This window comes from Thermoascus crustaceus (genome assembly GCF_041956765.1).
Source record: "Thermoascus crustaceus strain CBS 181.67 unplaced genomic scaffold VTN00scaffold_1, whole genome shotgun sequence".
Lineage (NCBI taxonomy): Eukaryota > Fungi > Ascomycota > Eurotiomycetes > Eurotiales > Thermoascaceae > Thermoascus > Thermoascus crustaceus.
This window is the reverse complement of record NW_027192527.1, coordinates 3,088,726-3,111,249: the sequence shown is the minus strand read 5'-3', so window position 1 is coordinate 3,111,249 and position 22,524 is coordinate 3,088,726. Positions and strand designations below refer to the sequence as shown.

Sequence of the window (22,524 nt, the reverse complement as noted above, 5' to 3'; positions counted from 1 at the left end):
GGAAATAGGGTGGCTAGTCCCAATAGGGACTAGACCCTTGGGCACGGTTAGGGCTTATAAGATGCATGGCCGGGCTACTCCTATTACTACTGGTAGCCTGCTATGCAGTTCGGAAAATCGGAATATTATTCGCTACCTTCTCACCTAGGATACAACTCAACATACTTTTGCAACGTTCGACCTGCTATGCGCATAGAATTCAGGTGAGTCTGCATTTATATATATTCATAGGCACGTGCCGATAGCGAGAAGAGAACAACAGTCGACATATTACCGTTTAAGCTGCCGCTTGACGCGAGTCTCTATTTATTCATTTGACAGGTATGTCTGCACGAGAGGCAAGTGTATAAAGTATGGACAGAGTCGTGTCATTTAAGCTCTAATGCACCTCCTAGTCGGGGTTGAAAAGCTTGAAAAGCTTGACATAATCGATCAGGAAGGAGATCTGCAGGGCGACAGCTGTCAATGATAATCCCTATCTGTTGGCCAGTAATTCGACGTGTTGCTTCTGCTTCAGGCCTCCCGTGAGGTCGAAGAGAGTGATAACCGCGATCGTATATAGTTATGTTGTCCGTGCGGCATCCTGATTATTCAGTGCACGATCATTGGGAGCCGATTTCGGAAGGGCCGAGCCCCGGAGAGCCGAACGAAGGCCGGGGTGCGGGGACGCACTAAGCCTTGCGGGGAAGAAGCCGCGGTGAGATCGGTGAGCCTGGAGACTGAGCTGGGGAGAGAGAGAGAGAGAGAGGAGCAGAGGACAGACGGCAGACAGGAGGCATGTTCAGAGGCCCAGAGACACATGTCGACGTCTCCGCCTGGCGGAAACCAAAAAGCTTGTCTGTCGACTGCGATGCGTGCAGCGCATGCCAGCAGACCGCAGATCTCAACGGTGGTGCAGATCCCAGCTGAGGTGAAAAACCGCCCGGACGGCACGGGCTCCGCAGGCCTACTAGCAGCACTCAGCATGGGCCATCGCAGAAGAACACCCGCTCGTCTCTCTCTCTCTCTCTCTTCTCTTCTCTCTTCCTCGTCCCCGTCCTCGTCCTCGTCCTCCCATCCTGCCTTGGCCTTCATGACCGGCGGCCCTTTTGGTTGTCTTTTTGTATATAGACTTGGGTAGTTTCCCCTGTGTCCTGTCTGAGTCCGTGACACTTGATCCCACCGCCGTCATGTTGGACCCCGTAGGTTCGTGCGATCTGACTGTCCTCTCTTCTTTTTTGCTTCTTTTCCTTCATGTCTTGAGTCATAACCAAGACTCTCCTAACTGACGTGTGCCAGGACACGTTCCCGACGAGGTCAAAAAAGACGAGCGTGATGTCGAGACCGAGCTCGCGGCTGTCCCGTCCCTCACCTGCACCACCGAGCGCAAGCTCATGGCCAAGATCGACTGGCACATCCTGCCCGTCCTATGTGTGCTGTACCTAATGGCCTTCCTGGACCGGTCTGTCTTCCCTTCTTCCCTCAATGGCAGATGGCTTCCGCCTTCAATTGGTTGCTCGACGCATGTCAAGGCTCTTCTGACTTGTGCATAGTGTCAACATCAGTAACGCCGTCATCTTCGGGCTCCAGAAGGACTTGAACATCGAAACAGGCACCAAGTACAATACTGCTCTGACCATCTTTTTCGTCCCGTACATCATCTTTGAAATTCCTTCCAATGTCTTGCTCAAGAAGTTTAAGCCTCATGTCTGGCGTATGTTTCACTCTTCGTAGACGAACATTGCATCCATGCTGACAACACGCCAGTGTCCCTTTGCATGTTCTTGTTCGGGCTCTCCATGTGGTGTCAGGGTCTGGTCCAGAACTGGGGCGGACTGATGGCCACCCGCTTCTTTCTGGGCGCATTTGAGACCGGCATGTTTCCTGGATGTACGTGCCAATCGCTGCTGCTTTCGTCTGATTATGACGCATGCTGACGAGATATCAGGCTTCTATCTCATGGGCATGTGGTACAAGCGGAGCGAGGCGCAGAAGCGCTTCAGCTTCTTCTTCAGCTCTACCACTCTGGCGGGCGCCTTCGGTGGCCTGCTTGCCAGTGCCATCGGCGAGATGGACGGGGCGCGTGGCTACCGCGGCTGGCGATGGATCTTCATCATCGAGGGCGTCGCGACCTGCGTTATCGCGGTCGTCTGGTTCTTCGTCATCCCCGACTTCCCTGAGGACGTCAAGTGGCTCACCGAGGAGGAGCGCGAGTTCATCAAGGCGAAGCTGGCCAAGGATGTCGGGAAATCTGCTCACCACAAGGACCCCGGCTGGAAGGATGTGCTGAATGTCTTCAAGGACTGTAGGTTTGAGAGAGTAGAAGCTGTTCTTGAATGTAGACTGACGTTGCTACAGATAAGGTCATTATCGGTGGCTTGATGTACTTTGGTCTGATCGTCCCGGCGTATGGTATGCTGTCTCGCAATTCTTTTCTTCATGAGACCCATGTATTGACTACTGCGCCGCAGGATACGCCTACTTTGCGCCAACGATCATCAAGAGCTATGGCTATGGCAGTAAGTTGTTGTCAATGCTTCTCACATTGGGTAACCCAGCTAATCACCGCAGATATCACGACGCAGCTGTACTCGATCCCGCCGTGGGCGGCGGCGTTCGGCTTCTCCATGATGATCGCCTACCTCTCGGACAAGCTGCGGCACCGCTTCGCCTTCACCCTGATCCCGATTTGCGTCGCGATCGCGGGGTTCGCGATTCTGCTGAACGTGCATGGCGTGGAGCGCCGGAGCGTCCAGTACGGCGCTCTCTTTCTGGTGACGAGCGGCAGCTACAGCGCCATGCCGGTGATTGTGTGCTGGTTCGCTATGAACCTGGGCGGGCACATCCGGCGCAGCGTTGGGACGGCGTGGCAGGTTGGATTTGGCAATAGTGAGTCGCTAGCTTCTTTTTCTCATTCCTGTACGTATCATACTGACAGCTCTCAGTTGGTGGCATCATCGCGACCTACTCGTTCCTCCAGAAGGATGCGAAGGTGTACTACCGGCCCGGGTACATCATCTGCATCTCATTCATCTGCTTCTCGGCCGCCTCGTGTATCGCATACCTGGTGGCCGTCTGGCTGGAAAACCGGCGACGGCAGCGCAATGTGACCGTGTCGAGTCCAGCAGCCGTCGCGGAGGAGCAGCACCAGGAGGAGTTGCTGGGCGATCTGGCTCCGACGTATCGGTACCAGTATTGATCAGTACTCACGTAGTCAACACGGATATATACAAGAGGATCTATGGATTATGCAGAAAAAAGTCTATGCACGGAATAACGAGGCCTACGTGTGCAATCTAGTCTACAACGAGGTACATAATTTTTCGGACATCTAATGTGGGGAGGATCTCAAGCGGAAGGTGGAAGATCTCTGAAAGGGACGTGCGATGCCATCACGTCAAGATCTTTAGACTTGTTATGCAATCCTGGAGATCTCTGGTTCTTTCTGTTTCGGGCGCCTTCGACAGAGTCATTATTATTATTGTGTGTAATAGTCCGTCGAATAATAAATAATAATAGGATAGTATAATAGTGGATATTCACAGCTATGACCTCAAGAGCCCGATGGTGGACGTCACCGAACGGGTCTAGCGCAAGCGAGCCCTTAGCGCGGCTGAGTCATCCGCCACACACACAAAGCCGTCGCCGCGCGCTCCATCTCGAACTTCTTCAACTCATCTTCTCTCATCCTCGACAAAGTGTACGGTACCCCCCTGGCCCCGGACCCTGGCTGTGAGATAATACTAACATCTCCTAGTCTCGAGCCTGCGAAGATGAGAGCCAAGTGGAGAAAGAAGCGCGTTCGCCGTTTAAAGCGTAAGAGGCGCAAGACCAGAGCCAGATCGTGAGTTTCCTTCCATCACTATTTTTCCATATATTATCCTCTGTGTGTCTTGTCTGTGTGTAGGACACGGCTAACAGCCCCCCAGCAAGTAAACTTCTCGCCCACTCCATCTCAGCTTCTCCATGTCGAAGCTCGAGCTGAACGCCGAACACGACAATTGATGTTTACGACTACGACACCACGACTGTTGTCATGACTGATCGATTTAACGATTGGACGGGCTGACGATGGCTCGTGGTTTACCTTCTCCGCTGAAAAATTATCCGCCTGGCTCGTTTTCCCACTTTGTGTGAAAACTGTTCGAAATTCGGAGCTTCTGTTCAGACGATCTCCCACCTTATCCAACCTCTGTCTCCATTTTATGTTTTTCGAGCATCTAGCCCGGCGGGGTGGGGTGCATTCTTCTGCTTCCTACTTGTTTTTTTTCATCGGAGGGGTACCATTGTGTTTGGTGGGGGTTGGAGGGATAAGAAAAGGGAGGAGGATCGGATCGGATTTTCGCTTGTCTTAACCTCTTCTCTTTTTATTATCCTGGGCTTTCGACGTGGTGGAAGTTGGTCAATTTGCTTTTTTTCATACTGTCACCCCGCTGGTTCCTCTTCGGGCTGGCGGGGTATGGAATGGGGAAAGCCCATGGAGCGGTTTCTTCTTGCGGGAAGTTACTTGAAACCACAAAAAAAGTCTGGTTCATGCTCTGATGATAGCTACTACTGCTTGCCGATGAGATGATTTGACTACAATTGAAATGAAAAAAGTCTTCAGAGCTGGAATTTCCTGTTGTCTAATTTTCCTGTGTCGTAGATTTTCGTAGTATTTTTTTTGACTGTATTTTTGAGTTCTGTGCTTCTGCTGGTCTGTGTGCGCCTGGGCCGGCGCCAAGTCCGTGCGGAGGTTCCGCTGCGTGATTCTGCCACCCGCAACCGCCAGGAATTTTTTTCTCCAGCTCCGCACCGCCTCGAGAGAGCTCCGGACGTGCAGGACAGAACACGCAGTTCTTACTGCTTGAAATAGGACTACAATAACCTCCAGAAAACAGGGCTAGCAAGATGGCCCCTGACACAGAAAAGAAGCGCAAGCGCGCGTCCGACCGGCACGAGCAGCGCCCGAGCAAGAAGCCCGCGCTCGAGGTCGAGCCCAAGGACCTGCCGCCACTGGCTGCCGGTGTCGTTGAGGACGAGAGCGAGTTGGCGCCTGTTTTAGGTTAAGCTTTCCTTCATCTATATATATATATCTTGAATAGATATTACATATTTTATATGGTATACAAGAAAGAATTGCTAACATGATGATCTAGTAACGACCCCCGGCGTCTCCCTCCCCCGAAAACTCGCCCTACGCCCATACCTCAAATCCCGCAACGATGAAACATCCTCCTCCAAGTCCAATCGCGGTCGGAACAAAGGCATACTCTCGACAGAATTGCTTCTGCAGTCGTCCGAGCACCCCAAGATGGACTTTCTCGGCCGCGAGGCCGACGATGACGCGGACGCGCAACTGAAACATTACGTTGCGGTCGTGGACCCGGAGAAGCGGACGTGGCAGTTTGTCGAGGTCAGGAAGGTTACTCTGCGTGGGAGTGTGAGACGGTTGAAGCCTAGACAGGAAGAAGAGGAAGAGGAGAGCGAGGATGAGAGGATGGTTTGTTTCCCCTTCCCCCCATACGCATTCTCTCTATATCTATATACGATATACACATGGATCATGCTAACACGCGATGATATAGACGTCTATCCGCGAACAACGCACAGCCCTCACCAACGCCTTCGGTACCAAGCAGTCCCGCAAGGCGGCACAATCCGTCGCCGAGAACGCGCAGCTGTCCAGCGCGCCCCCAGGAGCCTCCGTCGATGCGGCGGAATCCGCGCTTCTATCCTCCATGCCTGCGGAATCGCAGCCGTCCGCAGACCCCTCATCACCATCGAAGCAAGCGACCCTCCAGGCCGAAATCCAAGCCGCGAAACCCCTGCCAAAGGCCAACCTATCCGCTTCGCACCCGGCGGATGTGTATCCTCTGGAAACCCTCATTCCCAACGGCCTCACCACGCTCCGTCAATTGCCGGGCGTGAAGGAATGGCAGACGGCCGTCGAGTCCGGCGCCGCGGTGGAAACCTCCTCCCGGTACGTCGCGAAGCGCGTCGAGGCCGTCGTGAAGTCAGGAAACACCACCCACCTCCAGATCCTGCGGTACATTCTCCTCCTCCTGGAATTCTCCCGGTGCCTGCGCTCCGCCGGAAAAGGATCCGCCTCTGGATCCGCTACCGCCGCTCCCCCAGGCTCGAAGCGCCTCCCACCGAGGGACGACCTCCGCCGTATCCTCTCCTCAGCGACAGGCTCCAAGAACGACCCCGCCGCGAACGCAAACCCCCTCCCTGATCCCGTGATCGACTCGCTCCGTCGCAAACACGCGCCCCAGGGCAGCTACCTGACCAAGAACGACCTGACCCTACTCTACACGACCATCTGCGCCCTCACCCTGCACATCCCGCCGCAACCGACCAAGGACGGCGGCTCCTCATCCCTGGGCGGAAACGCCCCCAACGAACTCGCCACCGATCCCGCAGACATCAGAGATGATCTGAGACTCGAGAGTAAAGTCGTGCTGCAGTACTTCCGGGAACTGGGCTGTCGGGTGGATAAACCCCGGGAGAGCGAGTTCACCAAGTGGGGAGTCAAGGGTGGAAAAGCGGAGGCGAACGCGAGGAGGATTGCGCGGTTAAAGGTGCCGGTGGAATTTCCTAGAGTTAGCAGAGGAGGGGGAGGGGGTGGTAGAAGATAGAAGATGAGATGGGTCGAATTGAATCGAATCGAAGCCCTCGAGGTTGAGCAACTCCCTGTTATGACATGACATCGCGAACACATACCGAGATAGACAGAGAGATAGATGGGTGATTTGTTTGTGATTGTGGTTCCACCCATGTATATGTATTTTATTATTTAAGGTGCTGCACTTGTGTGTCATGCAATCAAGCTATTGCCTTCTTTTCTTTGAGAGATGCTAAATGGGAACCACTTTATTGCTATCTTTACAAATTTTATCCTCAGCCATATTGTCTCTAATAGAATTTGTTGAGGCCTCTAACACGAGCAGGAATCGGATTAACCCAGGCCTTTTGTGTTGGCCAGAGAGATTATGGGAAATTGCCCCCCCCCCCCTCTTTCTTTGTTTTTCCAATATTATTCTGCTGTAAGAATCATGCCATCCATGGATACTGCTCACTGGTGCCCATCATTGATATGGCCTGTCAGATGGGGTGTCTCTGCTCCTCCTCCAGGCTTGAGCTTAAGGGCTCCAATTTTATTTCCCTCGCCCTCGGGGTAGGCAGGACCCTAGAGTAGCCGACATTAAGCATCTGTGTATTTAGGGGAGGGAAAAAAGCTTGGTTGTCAACAATGAACGGCTTATATATTGTATAAACTCACCAAAAGTCGGATGAACGAGCCAGCCGGGCTTCATCATATCCACCGTGCGGGCCTTGGTCCACTCATCGATCTTCTTCTAGTTGACACACTCGTGGGTGGTGGCGTTGGCAATGGGGATACGACTAGTGTTGGACCACTGGAAAGTGATCAGCCCAACATCGCCATGGCACATGGCTGCTTGGGGAGGAGGTTGAGACGGTGTTCTTGCGGCGGAAAAGAAATGAACATATGTTAGCATCGAATGACTCGAGAAGACATGCAAATAAGAAGAGGAAAGGAAGACTTAGATTGCGGTATACATTACATACCATTGTGTAAGCGGTTGGCTTCCCTCTGCTCATCGCTGATGTCCGGAAAGTAGTATGCGGGATAGTTGTATTGATATAGACGTTTCTTTTATTTTGATTAGGTGGGGGGGGGGAGGGGGGGGGGGGAGGGGTTCCAAACCACAACAGAAAGGGGAAATCTGAAGCGTACAATGCAATGCAACTCATGGTACACATTGAGCGTTCCGATATATCCTCCACCTTCGGGTAGAGCGACACCGAGATCCTCGCGTCCATAGTGCCTCATTACCTCTGGCTCGATCCAGATATTCTCGGCTGAGGCAATGTTCAGTCAGAAAAACCCAACATGTCTCATCCTGGAGGTTGTACACACCATTGAGCAGATCACAGCCAGTTCCGATCGATTTCCTCTCTGGGATACCCCGAGAAAGGTCCATGCTCCTGGAAGTTCTCGACGAATTTGATTTCTTCGCAGAAGACCGCTTCATGGGCCGGTGCTAGATGATCCAGATCAAACAGGCATGAGCTGAGCTGGCTTGTCAGCAGAAGCCTCGACGTAATAATAACACAGAAAGAGAGAGGGAAAGAGCCGATTCTTACAGAAAACAAGGTTGGGACCACGAATGGCGCCGAGTTTCTTTGCATACTTGTAGACAGCAACCAGAATACCAATGTAGATCAAGAAAAGAACGGTATGTCCCAAAAGGAACAACAACCACCATCTCCTCCGGAAGAATGGTCGGCCATTCCGTCGTCGGAGCTCGTAGATGTCTTCCTCTTTCTCGTTGTCCGAGAGCCCATCGTTGGCACTCCGCTGGTCGTCATCGGAAGAAGCATCTCGAAAAGACGGCCCATCATTACTATCTTACCGCAGACTAACAGGTGACAGGCGAATGCATCAGTAATTAGAGGATTCATGTCTAGATAGCTGCGCTGAGTAGTGAGGCAGAGGACAGTTACTGCAGCCGTAAGATTTCTTGTTGATTATCGGATGACAGCAGCGGATAGCGAAACCGGATTCTAATGCTTGCAAGGCTTTCCAAGTCACGACCGCCGTGGATGCGGTTGCCGTGTCCATCAGCGCGACAGAGGGCTTGAGCAGGGCCAGCAGCAACTGACCGCACCGTTCGGGAAGGTATCAAACGGCCTGGGCAAGGTCGCTATTAGGGGGCGAGTATACAAATGTATAGCTTAAATGTGAGCTTCGTGATGCAAAGTCATACGGTAAAATGCCGCGAAGTCACAAGAGCTGGGGGCTTCGAGGACGGAACAGGAAAAATCATATGCGAATTTGGACAACTCCCGGTGGTAGACCAAATTCTGGAAGGTGAGATTTTGAATCTTCCTCTTCATCTTGTGGAGCGATAATGTCTCCAAGAGATCAACCTCCTGCACTGTCAAGTTCAGGTTTCGGTGCAATGGCCGTTTAACGACGAATGGAGATGGGTAGAAGGAATGAAAACCGCCCATAAGCTCTACCATATAAACCTCCCAGTCAGTTTGCCCGATTTCCTTTTTGTTCCGCCGTGGTGGAAGCCTTTTGAGACGTGCCTAAATGGGCGAGAAAGGCAGCGTTATGGTGTATATTATCGCGATGGGAAACTCCACTATTATTACTTCCATGGCGCCCCACCAAAGTGCTCATTGATTCCGTTCTGAAAAAAGGCTTCTTCTCCTCGTCGCCCGACGTGTAGGGTCCACGTATTTTCGTTCGTCTCGAGATGGCCGTGAGCGCCTGCGGGGGAACCACTCCCCCAGCCGATCATTGTCTATTAGAGTGGATGGTAGAGACAGCATTGAAGACAAAGGCGACAACAGGGTGGAGCTTGATGGGACTGTTCGGTCTAAGTTAAGGGACGGCAAAGAGCTGGATTGCTGGTGGTGCATCTCCGAAGAAGATGAGCCTCCTTCTCCTTCGCAGGGACAACCAAACAACCAAACACGGCTGTGGCAGGGGGATGCGGCAGAGGAGGATTCTCTGGGGCATTGACGAAGTATGACAGCGACCCATCAGGGTAAGAAATCCGTGCAAAACGATGAACTGATATTCATCATGAGATCCGTGCTGTTCAGACGGTCTATTTCTGGTATGTTGGGGACGTTGCGAGGAATTTCAGTTCTGAGTATGATCCCATCGGTCAGTTTTGCAAAGATGAAGGAGAGGAGAGCAATCTCTCCGTCAATTAATACAGGCATGTTGTTGGGCTGTTGGTCTTTTTGACGTCTTTTTCCACTACCTTTCACTCGAATCTGGCAGCGCCTCATGAATATTACTGGCACTGGGCTCTGGAGCCTGCGATGACTCCATACTGCTGCGATGGTCGGCGGTGAATGGCACAGAGCTCTCCATCGATGATTTGAATACTTATGACTTCGAACAACTTGTGTAGGACGCAAGATAATGTACAATACGCTGCGTGTGATTTTTCCAGTTTATTAAATATAAGTAACGACCCATCTCGCCCGAGGTTGCTTCTTCAAGGAATTGAGAAATGGAGGGGTTCTCCTACCCGGTTATCGATGCCGTCCTGGATGCCCAAAAAACAACAATGTTATTGTCCTGACACAGAACCAACAAGGGATCTCAGTCTTTGTTGCGACCCTTGTTTGCGTAGACATTTTCATCTAAACAAGGTCCAGCTTCTGCCCACATGAGCCGTACCGATGACAAAAGGGACAGCTCACTAATCCAAAAGAGACAGCCTGATGCTCTATCTACCAACTCCAACATCGTCTCTTCAATTGAAACCACTGGGTTTGATGATACCTTGGAGAGAGATGGTCGTGTCTCGTACTGACCAGAATGAGAGCACATAGGCAGGTGAACTCTGGGTTCTCATTCTATATCTAGGTAGCTATGTGCCCACTGTATATGCTATCCTGGTGGGACAAAAAGTATGGCTAACCAGGCAATCTAGTTGAAATAGGTAAACATAGCAAATATCCATTCCACCCCCGCTCCAGCCTGACCTTCCCGGCGGAAATGGGCCATCGTACAGGCATTTAGTAGGTTGGTGCTAAGCATCCAGAACTAGGTACCTATCTCTGGAGAGGAAATTGGGAGCTGCGATGCCGATCGGGGCTCTTGTGCTGGAGGAGCGAAAAGCGCAAGCGATTGCAGGCTGAGTTACGTATGGTGGGCGTCGCCACTCGCGAGGGATCATCGGCGGACCCGGGCGATCAACACTGCTTGACTAAGGCCTGAAGTACTGTTTAAACTTGGGAATGACGCCCCCTCCACCAAAAAAATGGGGGGGATAGTTAGTAATTCTGTTGGCTCCACGGCTGGTCAAAAGTACTGTACTTCTCGATAGGGAGTTGGCTTATTATTGGACCACGGAACTCGCTCTCTAGCTACCTATATATACTTGTCCCCGAAAATACAGCGCACCGAATGCCATTTCCGTCCTGGGACGGGAGCATCGCCGCTTTACCCATCACGTGATGGAGTAAAAGGTGCGGGCTAGGGGAGCAGAAAGGAGTAGAAGGCATGATAGGAGCCAGGCTTTTTTCTGTTACCCACTGGAGAATCATCCATCCTATCGCTTATAACGTTGAATGATCGGCTATGATGACCCGGCTGTGGCGTTTGATGAGGAAGTTATGCTCCAATGGAAGGATGCAGATGATAGGTACCTAATGTTATAATCAGGAGTTGGTCTGGGTCGCGGCTACTGCGACCGCAGGCCAGGCCGCAACCGATGGAGGATCGGCGTTGTGTGAGGTTGTTCTCTGTTGAAGAGCATGCAAGGACCTGATTAGGCACTGGCATCGGAGATTACTACTGCTCCCAGTAGGAAAGTGGCAATGAGGGTTCCGATCACCTGTCCAGCCTACAAGGCATTGATTGAATGGATCCAGCTATCTGTCTACTGTCTCCAGACTACAGACTACTGCGACTGAGAGCATAGCCCTACTTACTACCAGAGATTGGATAGACGGAGGGATAGATGCAGAACAAAGATGGCAGGCAGAGACAGACATACACACTCAATGCAGTCCTACATGGGCGCTGCAGATGTGCAGTACAGTATATTCAGTACATAAGCACCTAGAGCTATGCAATGCAAGACGGCAAGCCCCGTGACACTCATGAAGATCGTCGCTCGCAAGCAATCGATGAACCCAGATGAAGGTGCGAACCCAATGCTGAAAAAGCAAAGGACTGGCCGGTTCTGGCCAACATCGTGGAAACATCATTAGCGGATCGAATAAGAGCAATCATAAGAATAAGGTGCGGCCCGGGGGACCGAAAGTTAAGTAGAAAACAATTCCAAGGAAATAGGTAGAATGCGATGATCAGCTCATTCGCGTCATAGATTTTTGCTTTTCAGTTATTAAGACTTAAAAGTGTCTGAAGGAGTGGACTCGAATCCCCCGGCGACTGACTGACGAGGTCAGCTACGCAGCCACTCCGACGGGAGTCGAGGAGATAGCAGCTGCCGCCGCAGGCGCACCGCCAGTCTGCATGCGCTGGACAGCTTGCTGCTGCTTCTCGAGCGCCTCCTCGCGGAATTCGCGCTCGACAGCCTCCTCGAGGGACTCGCCCTCGCGCAGGCCCAGTTGAGCATCGTTCCAGATGGGCCTGTTCTGCTCCTCAGCACCCTCGACACCAACGCCGACGAACCCGCCCTGGGCCTTCCAGTCGCTGGTGCGCTTGATGCCAAGCTCCTGCCAAACGGAGTTGAGCGCCTGCACAAGGTGGTCGCGGTACCCCTTCGTGTGGCCCGGCGTGGGGGTCACCCGGAGTCGCTCCTCGCCGCGCGGCACGGTCGGGTAGTTGATGGCCTGGACGTAGATGCCGTAGTCTTCCAGCAGCATGTCGGACGCACGCTTGGCCAGCTCCGCATCACCGACCAGGATGGGGATGATGTGCGACGGGTTCGGGATCACGGGGATGTCATGCTCCTTCAGGGCAGACTTGACCGCGCGGGTGTGCAGCTGCTGCAGCACACGGTCACGGCGGTACCGAGCCTGATACTTGATAGAAGTGTCGGCGCCGGCCATGGTCGCCGGCGGGAGCGAGGTGGTGAAGATGAAGCCCGGGGCCAGAGACCGGATGGTGTCGACCATCGCGGCGGATCCGGCGATGTAGCCTCCAACGAGGCCGTAGGCCTTGCCCAAGGTACCGGTGATTATGTCAACTCTGTCCATGACCGTACCCTTGGTACTCCGAGGGTTGGCGGAATCCAGGGAAGCGTAGACGTCATAGTCGAGATGTTCGGCCACACCGGCACCATGAGGACCGTACATACCGACTGCGTGCACTTCGTCAAGGAAAGTGATGGCGCCGTATTTGTCGGCGAGATCACAGATCTTCTCAATGGGAGCGATGGAGCCGCACATGCTGTAGACCGACTCGAACGCGATGATCTTGGGCACGTGCAGCGGCAGCGATGCCAGCTTGGCCTCAAGATCATCGAGATCATTGTGCTTGAACACCATCTTCTTGGTGCCCGAGTGCCGGATGCCTTGGATCATCGAGGCATGGTTGAGACTGTCAGACAGGATCACGCAGTCAGGCATCTTACTGCCAAGCGTGGCGAGGGTAGCATCATTAGCGACGTAGCAGGAGCTGAAGACCAGAGCGGCCTCCTTCCCGTGAAGCCGGGCAAGGGTGTTCTCTAGCTCCACTGCATGCTTGTTGTGGCCGGAGATATTGCGAGTACCGCCCGCACCGGCACCGTAGTTGTCCAGCGTGCGGTGCATGGTCTCCAACACCTCCGGATTGCGGCCCATACCGAGGTAGTCGTTCGAGCACCACACGGTCACACGCTCCTCGGGAGTGGCCATGTGGGCGCGGGGGAACTCCTTCGCAAGACGGTTAATGTTGTTGAAGTAACGGTACGACTTATCCTTGTGCTTCTTCTCCAGCTCGCTGTGGTAGAAGGCCTCATAGTCGAAGCGGGTAGCCGCGGGGGCATGGGGGCAAGGACCGGCGAAGGAGTCAGGAGTCTTCGTGCTGTTCACGGGCTTGACCGTGGCGAGGCCAGGGTGGACTAGAAACAGCATCAACGTCAGCGTCAGTCGAGATACAGCATCAATGGCAACAGGACGCAAACATACCCTCTCCGCGCGCCTTCTCATACGTTCCCGGGTTGACGCTGGCGGGATTTTTGCCGGTAGTGTGGTATCCCTTCCTGCCGGCACTAGGCGCCTCCCTGAAGGAGCGCATGCTGGGCACGCCGGCCGCAGACGAGGTGAAGCGCTTGGCGCCAGCGAGACGGGCACTCTGGACGGCCAGGGCCTTGCTCATGACGGGGCAGCGGCGGGCAATAACCTGGAGGTTGGAGATGGTGCCACCGCCGGGGCTGGAGCTGGGGCGGGTGGAGGTGGAGAGGGAGCGCAGGGTCGCCGGGGAGGTGCGCTTGAGGAAGGGGCACATGGCCCGAGACTGGTTGAGGAGAGATTCCATGGCGATCACTCTCTGTCCCAGGAGGATGGATGTCGACTGCGATATGGAATGGGTAGAAATAAAATGGCTTCTTTTCGCCTGCAGAGTCAGCGAGAACGAAAGGACAGCGAGCACACACACAAAGTTTCAGCGGCGGAACTCACGGATCAATGGCTCGAGAGAGGACGCGACCAGAGGGACCGTACTCCGGTCTGGTCTGGTCTGACTGCAGAAAAACTCGACTCTGCACGATCACCGCAGAGAGAAGGATAGCAGAGAGGAGGAAGGATGAGGAAGAACAAAGAGCTCGATAGCAGATAGAGAAAGGCCGGCAGACGCCGACGCAGAGACCGGCTTTTCGGTGGAGAACGGGAGCGGCCAACCGGAGCGCTGCTGACGGCGCCCTACGCCCGTGCTCCTATTGGCCGCTGCTCCGGTCGAGGCCGTGGCAGCCGCTAGAGCGACGCGCTCAGGCGTCCAGACACGGCCCTGCACGCGTTTCGATGGCTATCTTTCGGCTGCTCGGTCTTATCGCCACGCCCCTCTGCGGCCGGCAAGGACGTTGCCCGGCGCATCGCAGCCCTGACGTTGATCTCCCCGCACGCTCCCCTGTACTCCGCATGATGCATCACTTCGGTGCTATTCTCTTCCCTTCCAGCTGGGACAGCTCAGCTTTGTCGCTGATCCCTTGTTGGTGGATGGGGGATTATGCATGATTGATCATCATGATGATATCCGGGCGCTATGCTTCTACCTATGTGTCGGCTTACGAGTCTAGATCTGACGAGAGCAGGGAGACACAAAGAGATGTCTTCATGCCACACGGTGCTTTCTTTCATACTATCTACCGAAACCATGCCAGCGATCGCATTAAAACACGTCTTTTTTTTTGTAAAAGTTCTCGGTGACTCCTGCCTCTGCAAAGACAAATAGAACAAGAAACAAACGTTTTCATCGGAATTAAGTAATCGTACACAAAGTGACCTCAGGCAGGCGCAAACATCCGCACAAAACGCGCGGATGACGCAGGCAGGCAGATCTTCTTCCCGCGGAAATAGATCCCTTGCTGCTGTCCCGGCGATGTGGTGCTTGCATCTGCGCACAATGAGTCAAGAGAGAGAGATAATGAAGAGGAACAAATCCCATCGGTTCCGTCCCATATCCCTTGTTCCATCCAGTCCACACCCGTCTGCGTTCGATAAAGCAAAAGAAAAAGCAATCAGATGCCACTCCACTCCACACCAAACCAGACCAGACCAGAAGCTGCGAAACATAGTAAACATGCACAGAAAAAGGATTGTGGAATGATGGGGTCCGAAGTCTATCCTGTTTCCCGTCCCCGACTCTGCATGTGTAATCGACATGGTTTTCTCATCACGCATTTCTTCCCCAGTGTTTTTAAAAAAAACTTTCTCTGATCAAAAAAAAGACATATGGTGGTACATAGCAGACCGTAGCTGCCAAACAGAACATAGGATTATAATGAACATGCAATGTGACAAGCATCTATCCGCTCATCCCCATGTCACCTTCTCCGTCGACGATCCTCAGTCGCTCCTTGGTCGTCTTGGCTCGCTTGGACGTGCCCTTTCCCGGACCGCGCCCGCGCCCACGCTTGGGTGCCGGACCAGAGGAGGACGTGCCGATGTTGTCGGAGATGGGCGTGGCGGCTCCAGACGGCTTGTTGGAGCTGACATCGTCGAAGTGTCCTTCGCCTGTGGATCATATTAGCACCTGTCATATGGTACTTCTGAGACCGAAGTGAATGGCATACCTTCGTGATACATATCGTCCAGCGTCAGATCCTTCTTCCTCTTCGGTGCAGCCTTCTTGCCGCCCTTCTTGGCGCCCCATTCCTCTCCCTTGTCCATGGCCTCTTTCTCCTTCTGCTCGAGGATCTCCGCCTGCTCGTCGTCCGCGAGCCACATGGCGATGTCCTTGGTACGGTTCTCCCTGTTGCGCGTGTTGAAGTCGACGCCACCAGCGGCGCCACCAGAGATGACGACACGCTGCACCTCTTCCTTCTGCAGGGCACGCTTGCGGATCCGCTCCTCGATGGTGCCGCGAGTGATGAGACGGTAGACGGTGACCTGCTTCGTCTGACCCAGACGGTGCGCTCGGTCCATGGCCTGCGAGTCGATGGTAGGGTTCCAGTCCGAGTCGTAGAAGATGACAGTGTCCGCAGCCGTCAGGTTGATACCCAGACCACCAGCACGCGTAGACAGCAAGAAAACAAAGATCTCCGGCCGCTGTTGGAAATCCGACACGGTGTCGCGACGGTCCTCCAGCTTCGTACTTCCGTCCAGACGGCAGTACTTGTAGTTGCGGTAGGTCAGATACTCCTCCATTAGATCGATCATGCGCGTCATCTGGAAGTAGAGCAGTACACGGTGGCCGCCGGCCTTTAGTTCCTTGAGGAGCTCGTCCAGCTTGGCAAGCTTGCCCGAGTCGGTGACGAAGCGTCTCATCGATGGCACCTCGATATGCGTGTAGCGACCCTTGAGATTGATAGGCTTTGGCAACATTGGCGGAAGAGAGTAAGGAGTAGGGTCCAGCTTCTTCTCCAGGATTTGCTCCTCCATCTTCTTCGAGGGGACGCCGAAGAGCGCATGCCGGACGGAAACGTTGAACAGCGTATCCCTGATCTCGTTGAGGTGGTTTTGGCCTGAACAAGAGATCGTAATTGGAGGCGCGGAAGCGGCCGGGCTAGTGCAAGGCTCGATGGTGTCAAGGCCTTCACGTTCGAAGGTTGCGCACGACACGTTCATCAGCTCCCGCATATACCCCTCGGTGGTGATCTCACGCACGGGTTGACGATCATTGCGATCGACGATGTTGAACAGGGAGTGCGGGAGCGTTGAGTTCACTTGGTCGTCCTCCTCATCGAAGATGACATTCAACCGGCCAAGGCGGTTCGTCTTGCCCCGACGGCGGACAGCACGCTCGAACACTCCAAGGCGCGAAGCCTCACAGGCCTCCCCAATGGACGTATCCGTAAACCGCAGGAAGGAGAACGCCTGGTCTTCTTCGATGCTCTGCTTGATGTTCTCGGGGGTCCAGATGTTCATCAAGTGAGACAGATACTTCCCGCGGAAGCCGGCTCGCTCATTATCAGGCCCAGCGATGTCAATGCGGCCGCTCTCATTGCACAGCATGCGCGGCAGGTCGTACTCGATCAGATTGCGTGTGGAGTAGCCGACATCGATATTCTGTCCCTCACGAAGGAAGGATGCAGTCTCCGCGAAGTGTGCGAGAAAGAATGGGGACCTCGTTTCGGCTCGCTCAAACAGATCCGGGTGGTTACAGACCTTCCGGAACTGCATAACGAGATTCATCAGAGTGGTACTGTCGGTATCGTCACCCACGGCAGCCTTCTCAATGAGGTCCATGATGCTGACGCGGTTTCTGAGGCTGGTGTAGTACGCGCGCTGGCGATACGTAAGATCACAGAAGACATCCTTCTCGACCTTGTCTCCAAGCTCCTGCTGCACGTGTTTCTTGATACGACGCAGCATGAACGGCTTCAGAATCATGTGGAGACGCTTCAGCTGGTCCTCATTTAGCTTCGTGTTGCTCTGCGCATGCGACTCGATATCCTTCGAGAACCACTCGCTGAACTCGTCGTGAGAGTCGAACAAGGTCGGCATGATGAAATGCAGAAGTGCCCACAGCTCCTGCATGTTGTTCTGGATAGGCGTACCGGTGAGCAGGAGACGGTTACGGCAGTGGAATCCCAGGAGGTTCTTCCAACGCGAACTCTGCGAGGACTTGATGGCCTGGGCCTCATCCAGAATCATGTACTGCCACTTCACCTTCTGGAAGTACTGCGCGTCAAGGACGACAAGCTGGTAGGACGTCACCAGGACATGGAACTCGGACTCCTTCGTGTAGGTAATGTGCTTGCGGTCCCAGAACTTGCGGAGAATCTTCCGGTCCTTGGCAGAGCCCCAGTACGGCAGCACCTTGATATCAGGCACGAATTTGGTAATTTCCTGCTGCCAGTTGTGAAGCGTCGAGGCGGGAGCGATAACGAGGAATGGACCCCAGATGTTGTGCACCTCAGCCAAGTAGGCCATAACGGAGATCGACTGGACTGTCTTTCCGAGACCCATCTCGTCTGCAAGGATACCGTTGATACCCTGCTCATAGAGGTTGACAAGCCAATTGAGACCCTTCAGTTGGTACTCCTTCAACTGGGCCGTAAGCATCTTGGGCTGCGAGATCTCAATGTCACCCAAGCTGCTAGGGTTCTGGAAGTTCATCTCGCCCTCGTCGAAGGCAGCCATCTTGTTCTCATCGTTGAAAGCACGAGCGCGTTGCTGTGCCTCCTGGACCGCGCTGTGAGCATTAGCCATGGCGGCCTCGCGCAGAGCGGTCTCATCCTCCGCATCGAAGTCCAATTCGTCGAAGTTCTTGACCTTGGCGTTCAAGTCCGCAACGCTGTCTGGGAGCTGGACAGTATGCTCGGCCTTGCCAGGCTGCACCGTCTCGTTGGTTCCCTCGGTCGTGGTATCCGCAGACTGCTCTGCCTCTGTGGTCTTGATCTTGCGGCCGATGAAGTGGGAATACAGTTCGGTCTGCGAGATGAGGAAGTTCAGCTTGCGCCTCTGGCGGTTGGCTTCGCGGTCGGCTTCAGCCTTCTTGGCCATCTCAAGCTCCTGCTTCTCGGCCATACGGCGCATATCGCGCTCTTCACGTTCGTTCCGCTTCCAGAAGGACATCATCTCACGCATCGTTCTCTTGGCGCGGGCCTGGGTATCCTTCATGCTCTTGTTCGTGCGCTCCTGCCACTTGCGAGACTGCTTGCTGGCCAGCTGGGCAGTCTTGCGAAGATTCTCCTGGCGGGTGCTGAGGGACAGGGCCTTGATACGGTAGACTTTGGGAATGTCCTTGCGCGCGATGTCACGCCAGATCTGCTCGTAAATCTGATTGTAACCCTTGGTCTCGTAGGCGGAGAGCGGCGATGGTGTCGTCTCCTTGGAGCGAGCACCCTTGCCCTCCTTCTTGAGAGACTCCTTGCGAGGATCTTCCTTGGGCGCGATGGGCATGAGTTCCTCCTTCTCCATCGCAGCATAAGCCGCCTCGGCCGCATCCTTCTCTGCCTGCTTCTTCTCCTTCGACTTCTTGGGCCGAGTGACAGGGCCGGCTCTGCCGGATTTCCTCCTCCCAGCTGGAGGGGAGGTTCCTCTGCCGATGTGAAAGGAGCTGGTGGTACCACCCTCGAGGTTGGGCGCCAGAGGCGTGACTTCACTGATCTCGTCGGCCGCATTGCCTCTCTCCAAGGCCCTCTTAGTGGTCTTGATCTTCTTCTGGGCCTTCTCTGCCTCGCGCAAGAATTTCTCCTTCTCAGCGGAGTCCTCTGCCTTGTTCGCCTTGCGCTCAGCTTCAAGCTTCTTCTGTGTCTCCAGGCGAACGGTGTTCTCGCGACGACGCTTCCGCTGCATGTCCTTCTTGCGTTCCTTCTCGTCCTGAATCTCCTTGCGCTGGACATCGGCTATGACCGCTGCTTCATGCCTCATTCTGAAGCGCTCCGTTCCGGCGACAGCTTGCTTCTCGAAAGTCTTGCCCAGCCTGATCAAAAAGTCATGGCGGCGGCGCTGAAACAAGATTAGCCATGTTCCTAATCACACAAGAGCAACAGCTACATACCTTGCGCTTCTGCCCCTCATGTATATCCGATTCCAGGGCGCGTTTCTTGCCCTTCTCGATGTATCGCTCGTATTCATATTCAAAACCAGGCGCTTCGACATCGCTCTTCTCCGCATTGTCGATATCGGCCACGATCTTGTTGATCGCCTCCAACTCACGTTCCGATAAGGTCCTTCGCGCCTTGAGCACACGAGGCTGAGCGGGGGCCTTGGCCAACTCGGAAACCCCGTTGGCGGGGGGGTGTGGAGAAAAGTCGTCGTTGCCCGGCTCGTCGTCGAGCGTCCGACGGCGCCGTTCCGCACTGAGTTTCTTCTCGAGCCCGGGGAATGGCGCGACTGGGTTGTCTTCTGCATCTCTATAGTGGTTGGCAGGAGGTGGAGATGGTCTCCTCGAAGAGCGCTCCTCAGCTGGCTCGGAGAGGATGCTAGCGAAGGACATGGGGTCCGCAGCCCTGGCAGGCTTCTATATAGTTAGTCATTAGCATGAATATAACATTTTTCTGCCGAGTAACGCAAGGGTTCACAACGTACCGCTTCCTTGGGCGACGCAGGCCGCGGGATCGACGAATATCCAGCACCATTTCCCCTCATATCGAAAGACTGCTCCGGCTCCTTCTTTGGAGACTGCGGCAGACCGTCAGGCCGGCTGGTCGGGTGAGCGTGGGAGGATGTGGCGGCGTGGTTGTAGGGCGCTGAAGTGTTCCCGGGCATGACGGACCCAGCGTACGGCCGCGGAAGCGAGAATTGCGGCGTGCCAGATGAAGAATGCGACTGGTACTGCGATGATGCCTCCGAATGAGGAGCCGCGTTCCCGTTCAGCGGGGGAAGGGTGGTTGGCAGCGGCGAAGTCGGGTGGCCGAAGTGAGGACTCCTTGCGAGCGTCGTTGGCGGGGGAAAGGCCGGAGGAGTCTGGGGAGGGTGCTGCTGATACTGTTCATTGTTGGGATAGTAAGGGTGATTCTTGTTTGGAGGTGAATATGCGGTGAAACGAGGCTGCTGTGTAGGGGACTGAACACCGTATGGTGGAGCCCCCGTCATGGTGTTGGCCGTGTCTCAACCGGACACAAGGGAACGGGAGCGGCGAGGTTTGCTTGAAGGCAACGGCAACGGAGGGTGGTTTTGGAGGTTGGCGTCACCGTCGATAACTATCACGAAGACGGGAGTTCAAAGGGCGCGACAACGGCCCATGGGAAGTTCTCTGGAGGGGGATCTGGAAGCCGGCGACACGCGCGTCAGTTGCTTGGATTTCGTGGTCTTGAGGAGGGGGATGAGGGAAAGTTGTAGATAGGGAGGCGCGGGAGGCCTACCGTGTTGTATAGCAGACGAAGGATGGGCTTGGGAACTCTTTGTCCCCCCGTGGACCGGAGCTCGCGGTTAGCGAACGGGCATGGAAGGGGAGATCTGGCAGGGCGAGGATGCGACAGGCCAGGCGCTGCCGGATCGGGACGAATATGGCGCAGCGTTGTAGATGGAGAGGATGGATCGGGATGGTGGTGAGGGAAGAGGATGGAGCGACGTGGCGGAGGAGAGGTGGAGAGGGCGAAGGGTCGCTTCATGGAACGAAGCGGTGTTTGTTGCGTGCTGAGCCTCTTTTTCAATTTTCCCCTTTGCAGGTCCAGGTCAGGTCGCTCGTCTGGCTCTTACTGGTATCGGTACTGCGACCTTCACGCGGGCGATCCTGACACGCGGCCGGGGCGTGTGTCTGCGTATTACCGTTACTGTATCTTTGCCAGGTACTGCGCCAGGCGCTACCGTCAGCTATCATCATCAACGGACCCTGCTGCCTCTGTCTGCCTCTTCTGCGCAGACGCTGTCAGCCGGCTGGGTCGAGCGAATCCCCGTCCTCAAGAAGATCCCACCACCAACTCTCTCCGTTGAGCCCCTGCCATTAAACCGTCTTGAGCCAGCATTCACCCTCCCTCCCATCTTCATCGACCGTCCGGGCAGCTCCCCCATCCGCCCGTCACAGACGCCGTTATATTACCCGTGACGATCCGCATACACTAGCGCGCCCATCTGCCCGCTCTCTCTCTTGCCCATCTCCGAAGTGGCTGCTCTGCTGCTGCATCTGCTCTCCCCATATTTTTTCTGAGCTACGTCTGTCGGTCACTTACAATATGCATCGATCTCTATACTAGGTGTACCGTCCATCCATGCGGGCTCCTGATTGTTCAAAGATCGAATCTCTTCCTCATTTGCGGCTGGAATTCTCCTCTCGTATGGTCACTGGCCCATGACATCAAGGGCAACCGGAGCTCGTCGGCCGCCCTCAGAACTCGACTTCTCCTTATCGCACTAGTTAACGTTCACATCCCGATCCTGTGGTTGAACCGCGTCTTTTGCCCAGAAGATGGAAGAACACACACAGACACTGTTACTTATTACTACACTTGTAGTCAGGTAGTAGTCAGCTAAAGAAATGCAGCTAGCAGCGCATGTAAAATTCCATACAGAGTACAGTAGATTCTCCACGACCCATGATGTGTGTGTTCCCTCACATATTTTCTCTCTGGTTCTGGTCGCTCGCTCGTTTCGTTTCTCTCTCGGCGCTTTTCGCCTTTTGTTTTTCGCTTCGAATTACCATCCAACGTCCGCGTCCACGCCTTTTTCTCGCCACCGAAACCAGACAACGTGAATCCCACGTCGGGACGGAACTCGATGATGAACACGGCGCCCGGCCCAGCCCAGCCAGGCGCCTAATCCATCTACCCACACTTACCTTTTCCCTTCACTAACGAATTTTAAACTTCCCTCTGACAACTGCGCGCCAGAAACTCGTATAATAGTGTAACAAACAACCATCAGAAATCAAGTCACATAGCAAATCATAGCAAATGAGTTATGAACGCAGCCAGTCTGTTAGAAGAGCAGAGCCACCAGGCGTACCCATCGTTATTTAAAGAAACGACAGAATGGATCCCACAACGGAGCCTCGCTCTCTCTCTCTCTCTC

General features: G+C 54.4%; 9 protein-coding genes across 9 annotated transcripts; 5 read left to right on the top strand and 4 right to left on the bottom strand.

The window, feature by feature from the left end:
- Window positions 1–391: 391 nt before the first annotated feature.
- Window positions 392–1,074, bottom strand: VTN00DRAFT_1088 (uncharacterized protein; the record flags this gene model as incomplete). Its single annotated transcript, XM_069427156.1, has 2 exons — window positions 392–475; window positions 673–1,074. The coding sequence occupies 2 exons, from the start codon at window positions 1,072–1,074 to the stop codon at window positions 392–394; spliced, it is 486 nt and encodes a 161-aa protein (XP_069291790.1).
- A 95-nt stretch (window positions 1,075–1,169) lies between these two features.
- On the top strand, window positions 1,170–3,178 carry VTN00DRAFT_1087 (uncharacterized protein; the record flags this gene model as incomplete). Its single annotated transcript, XM_069427155.1, has 9 exons — window positions 1,170–1,185; window positions 1,279–1,441; window positions 1,533–1,693; window positions 1,747–1,869; window positions 1,928–2,284; window positions 2,338–2,391; window positions 2,451–2,498; window positions 2,551–2,868; window positions 2,925–3,178. The coding sequence occupies 9 exons, from the start codon at window positions 1,170–1,172 to the stop codon at window positions 3,176–3,178; spliced, it is 1,494 nt and encodes a 497-aa protein (XP_069291789.1).
- A 135-nt stretch (window positions 3,179–3,313) lies between these two features.
- On the top strand, window positions 3,314–4,019 carry VTN00DRAFT_1086 (uncharacterized protein; the record flags this gene model as incomplete). Its single annotated transcript, XM_069427154.1, has 4 exons — window positions 3,314–3,464; window positions 3,619–3,679; window positions 3,737–3,823; window positions 3,887–4,019. The coding sequence occupies 4 exons, from the start codon at window positions 3,314–3,316 to the stop codon at window positions 4,017–4,019; spliced, it is 432 nt and encodes a 143-aa protein (XP_069291788.1).
- A 31-nt stretch (window positions 4,020–4,050) lies between these two features.
- On the top strand, window positions 4,051–4,552 carry VTN00DRAFT_1085 (uncharacterized protein; the record flags this gene model as incomplete). Its single annotated transcript, XM_069427153.1, has 2 exons — window positions 4,051–4,060; window positions 4,137–4,552. The coding sequence occupies 2 exons, from the start codon at window positions 4,051–4,053 to the stop codon at window positions 4,550–4,552; spliced, it is 426 nt and encodes a 141-aa protein (XP_069291787.1).
- Window positions 4,553–4,869: 317 nt separating this feature from the next.
- On the top strand, window positions 4,870–6,599 carry VTN00DRAFT_1084 (uncharacterized protein; the record flags this gene model as incomplete). The annotated part of the gene is made up of 3 exons (XM_069427152.1): window positions 4,870–5,023; window positions 5,118–5,461; window positions 5,547–6,599. The coding sequence occupies 3 exons, from the start codon at window positions 4,870–4,872 to the stop codon at window positions 6,597–6,599; spliced, it is 1,551 nt and encodes a 516-aa protein (XP_069291786.1).
- Window positions 6,600–7,319: 720 nt separating this feature from the next.
- Window positions 7,320–9,000, bottom strand: VTN00DRAFT_1083 (uncharacterized protein; the record flags this gene model as incomplete). Its single annotated transcript, XM_069427151.1, has 5 exons — window positions 7,320–7,379; window positions 7,721–7,845; window positions 8,131–8,390; window positions 8,491–8,677; window positions 8,754–9,000. 5 exons carry the CDS (start codon window positions 8,998–9,000, stop codon window positions 7,320–7,322), a joined length of 879 nt encoding a protein of 292 aa, XP_069291785.1.
- Window positions 9,001–11,931: 2,931 nt separating this feature from the next.
- VTN00DRAFT_1082 (uncharacterized protein) lies at window positions 11,932–13,945 on the bottom strand (the record flags this gene model as incomplete). Its single annotated transcript, XM_069427150.1, has 2 exons — window positions 11,932–13,529; window positions 13,597–13,945. 2 exons carry the CDS (start codon window positions 13,943–13,945, stop codon window positions 11,932–11,934), a joined length of 1,947 nt encoding a protein of 648 aa, XP_069291784.1.
- Window positions 13,946–15,430: 1,485 nt separating this feature from the next.
- On the bottom strand, window positions 15,431–20,610 carry VTN00DRAFT_1081 (uncharacterized protein; the record flags this gene model as incomplete). The annotated part of the gene is made up of 4 exons (XM_069427149.1): window positions 15,431–15,639; window positions 15,699–19,521; window positions 19,574–20,035; window positions 20,104–20,610. 4 exons carry the CDS (start codon window positions 20,608–20,610, stop codon window positions 15,431–15,433), a joined length of 5,001 nt encoding a protein of 1,666 aa, XP_069291783.1.
- A 377-nt stretch (window positions 20,611–20,987) lies between these two features.
- On the top strand, window positions 20,988–21,562 carry VTN00DRAFT_1080 (uncharacterized protein; the record flags this gene model as incomplete). Its single annotated transcript, XM_069427148.1, has 2 exons — window positions 20,988–21,141; window positions 21,186–21,562. 2 exons carry the CDS (start codon window positions 20,988–20,990, stop codon window positions 21,560–21,562), a joined length of 531 nt encoding a protein of 176 aa, XP_069291782.1.
- Between the last annotated feature and the right edge of the window lie 962 nt (window positions 21,563–22,524).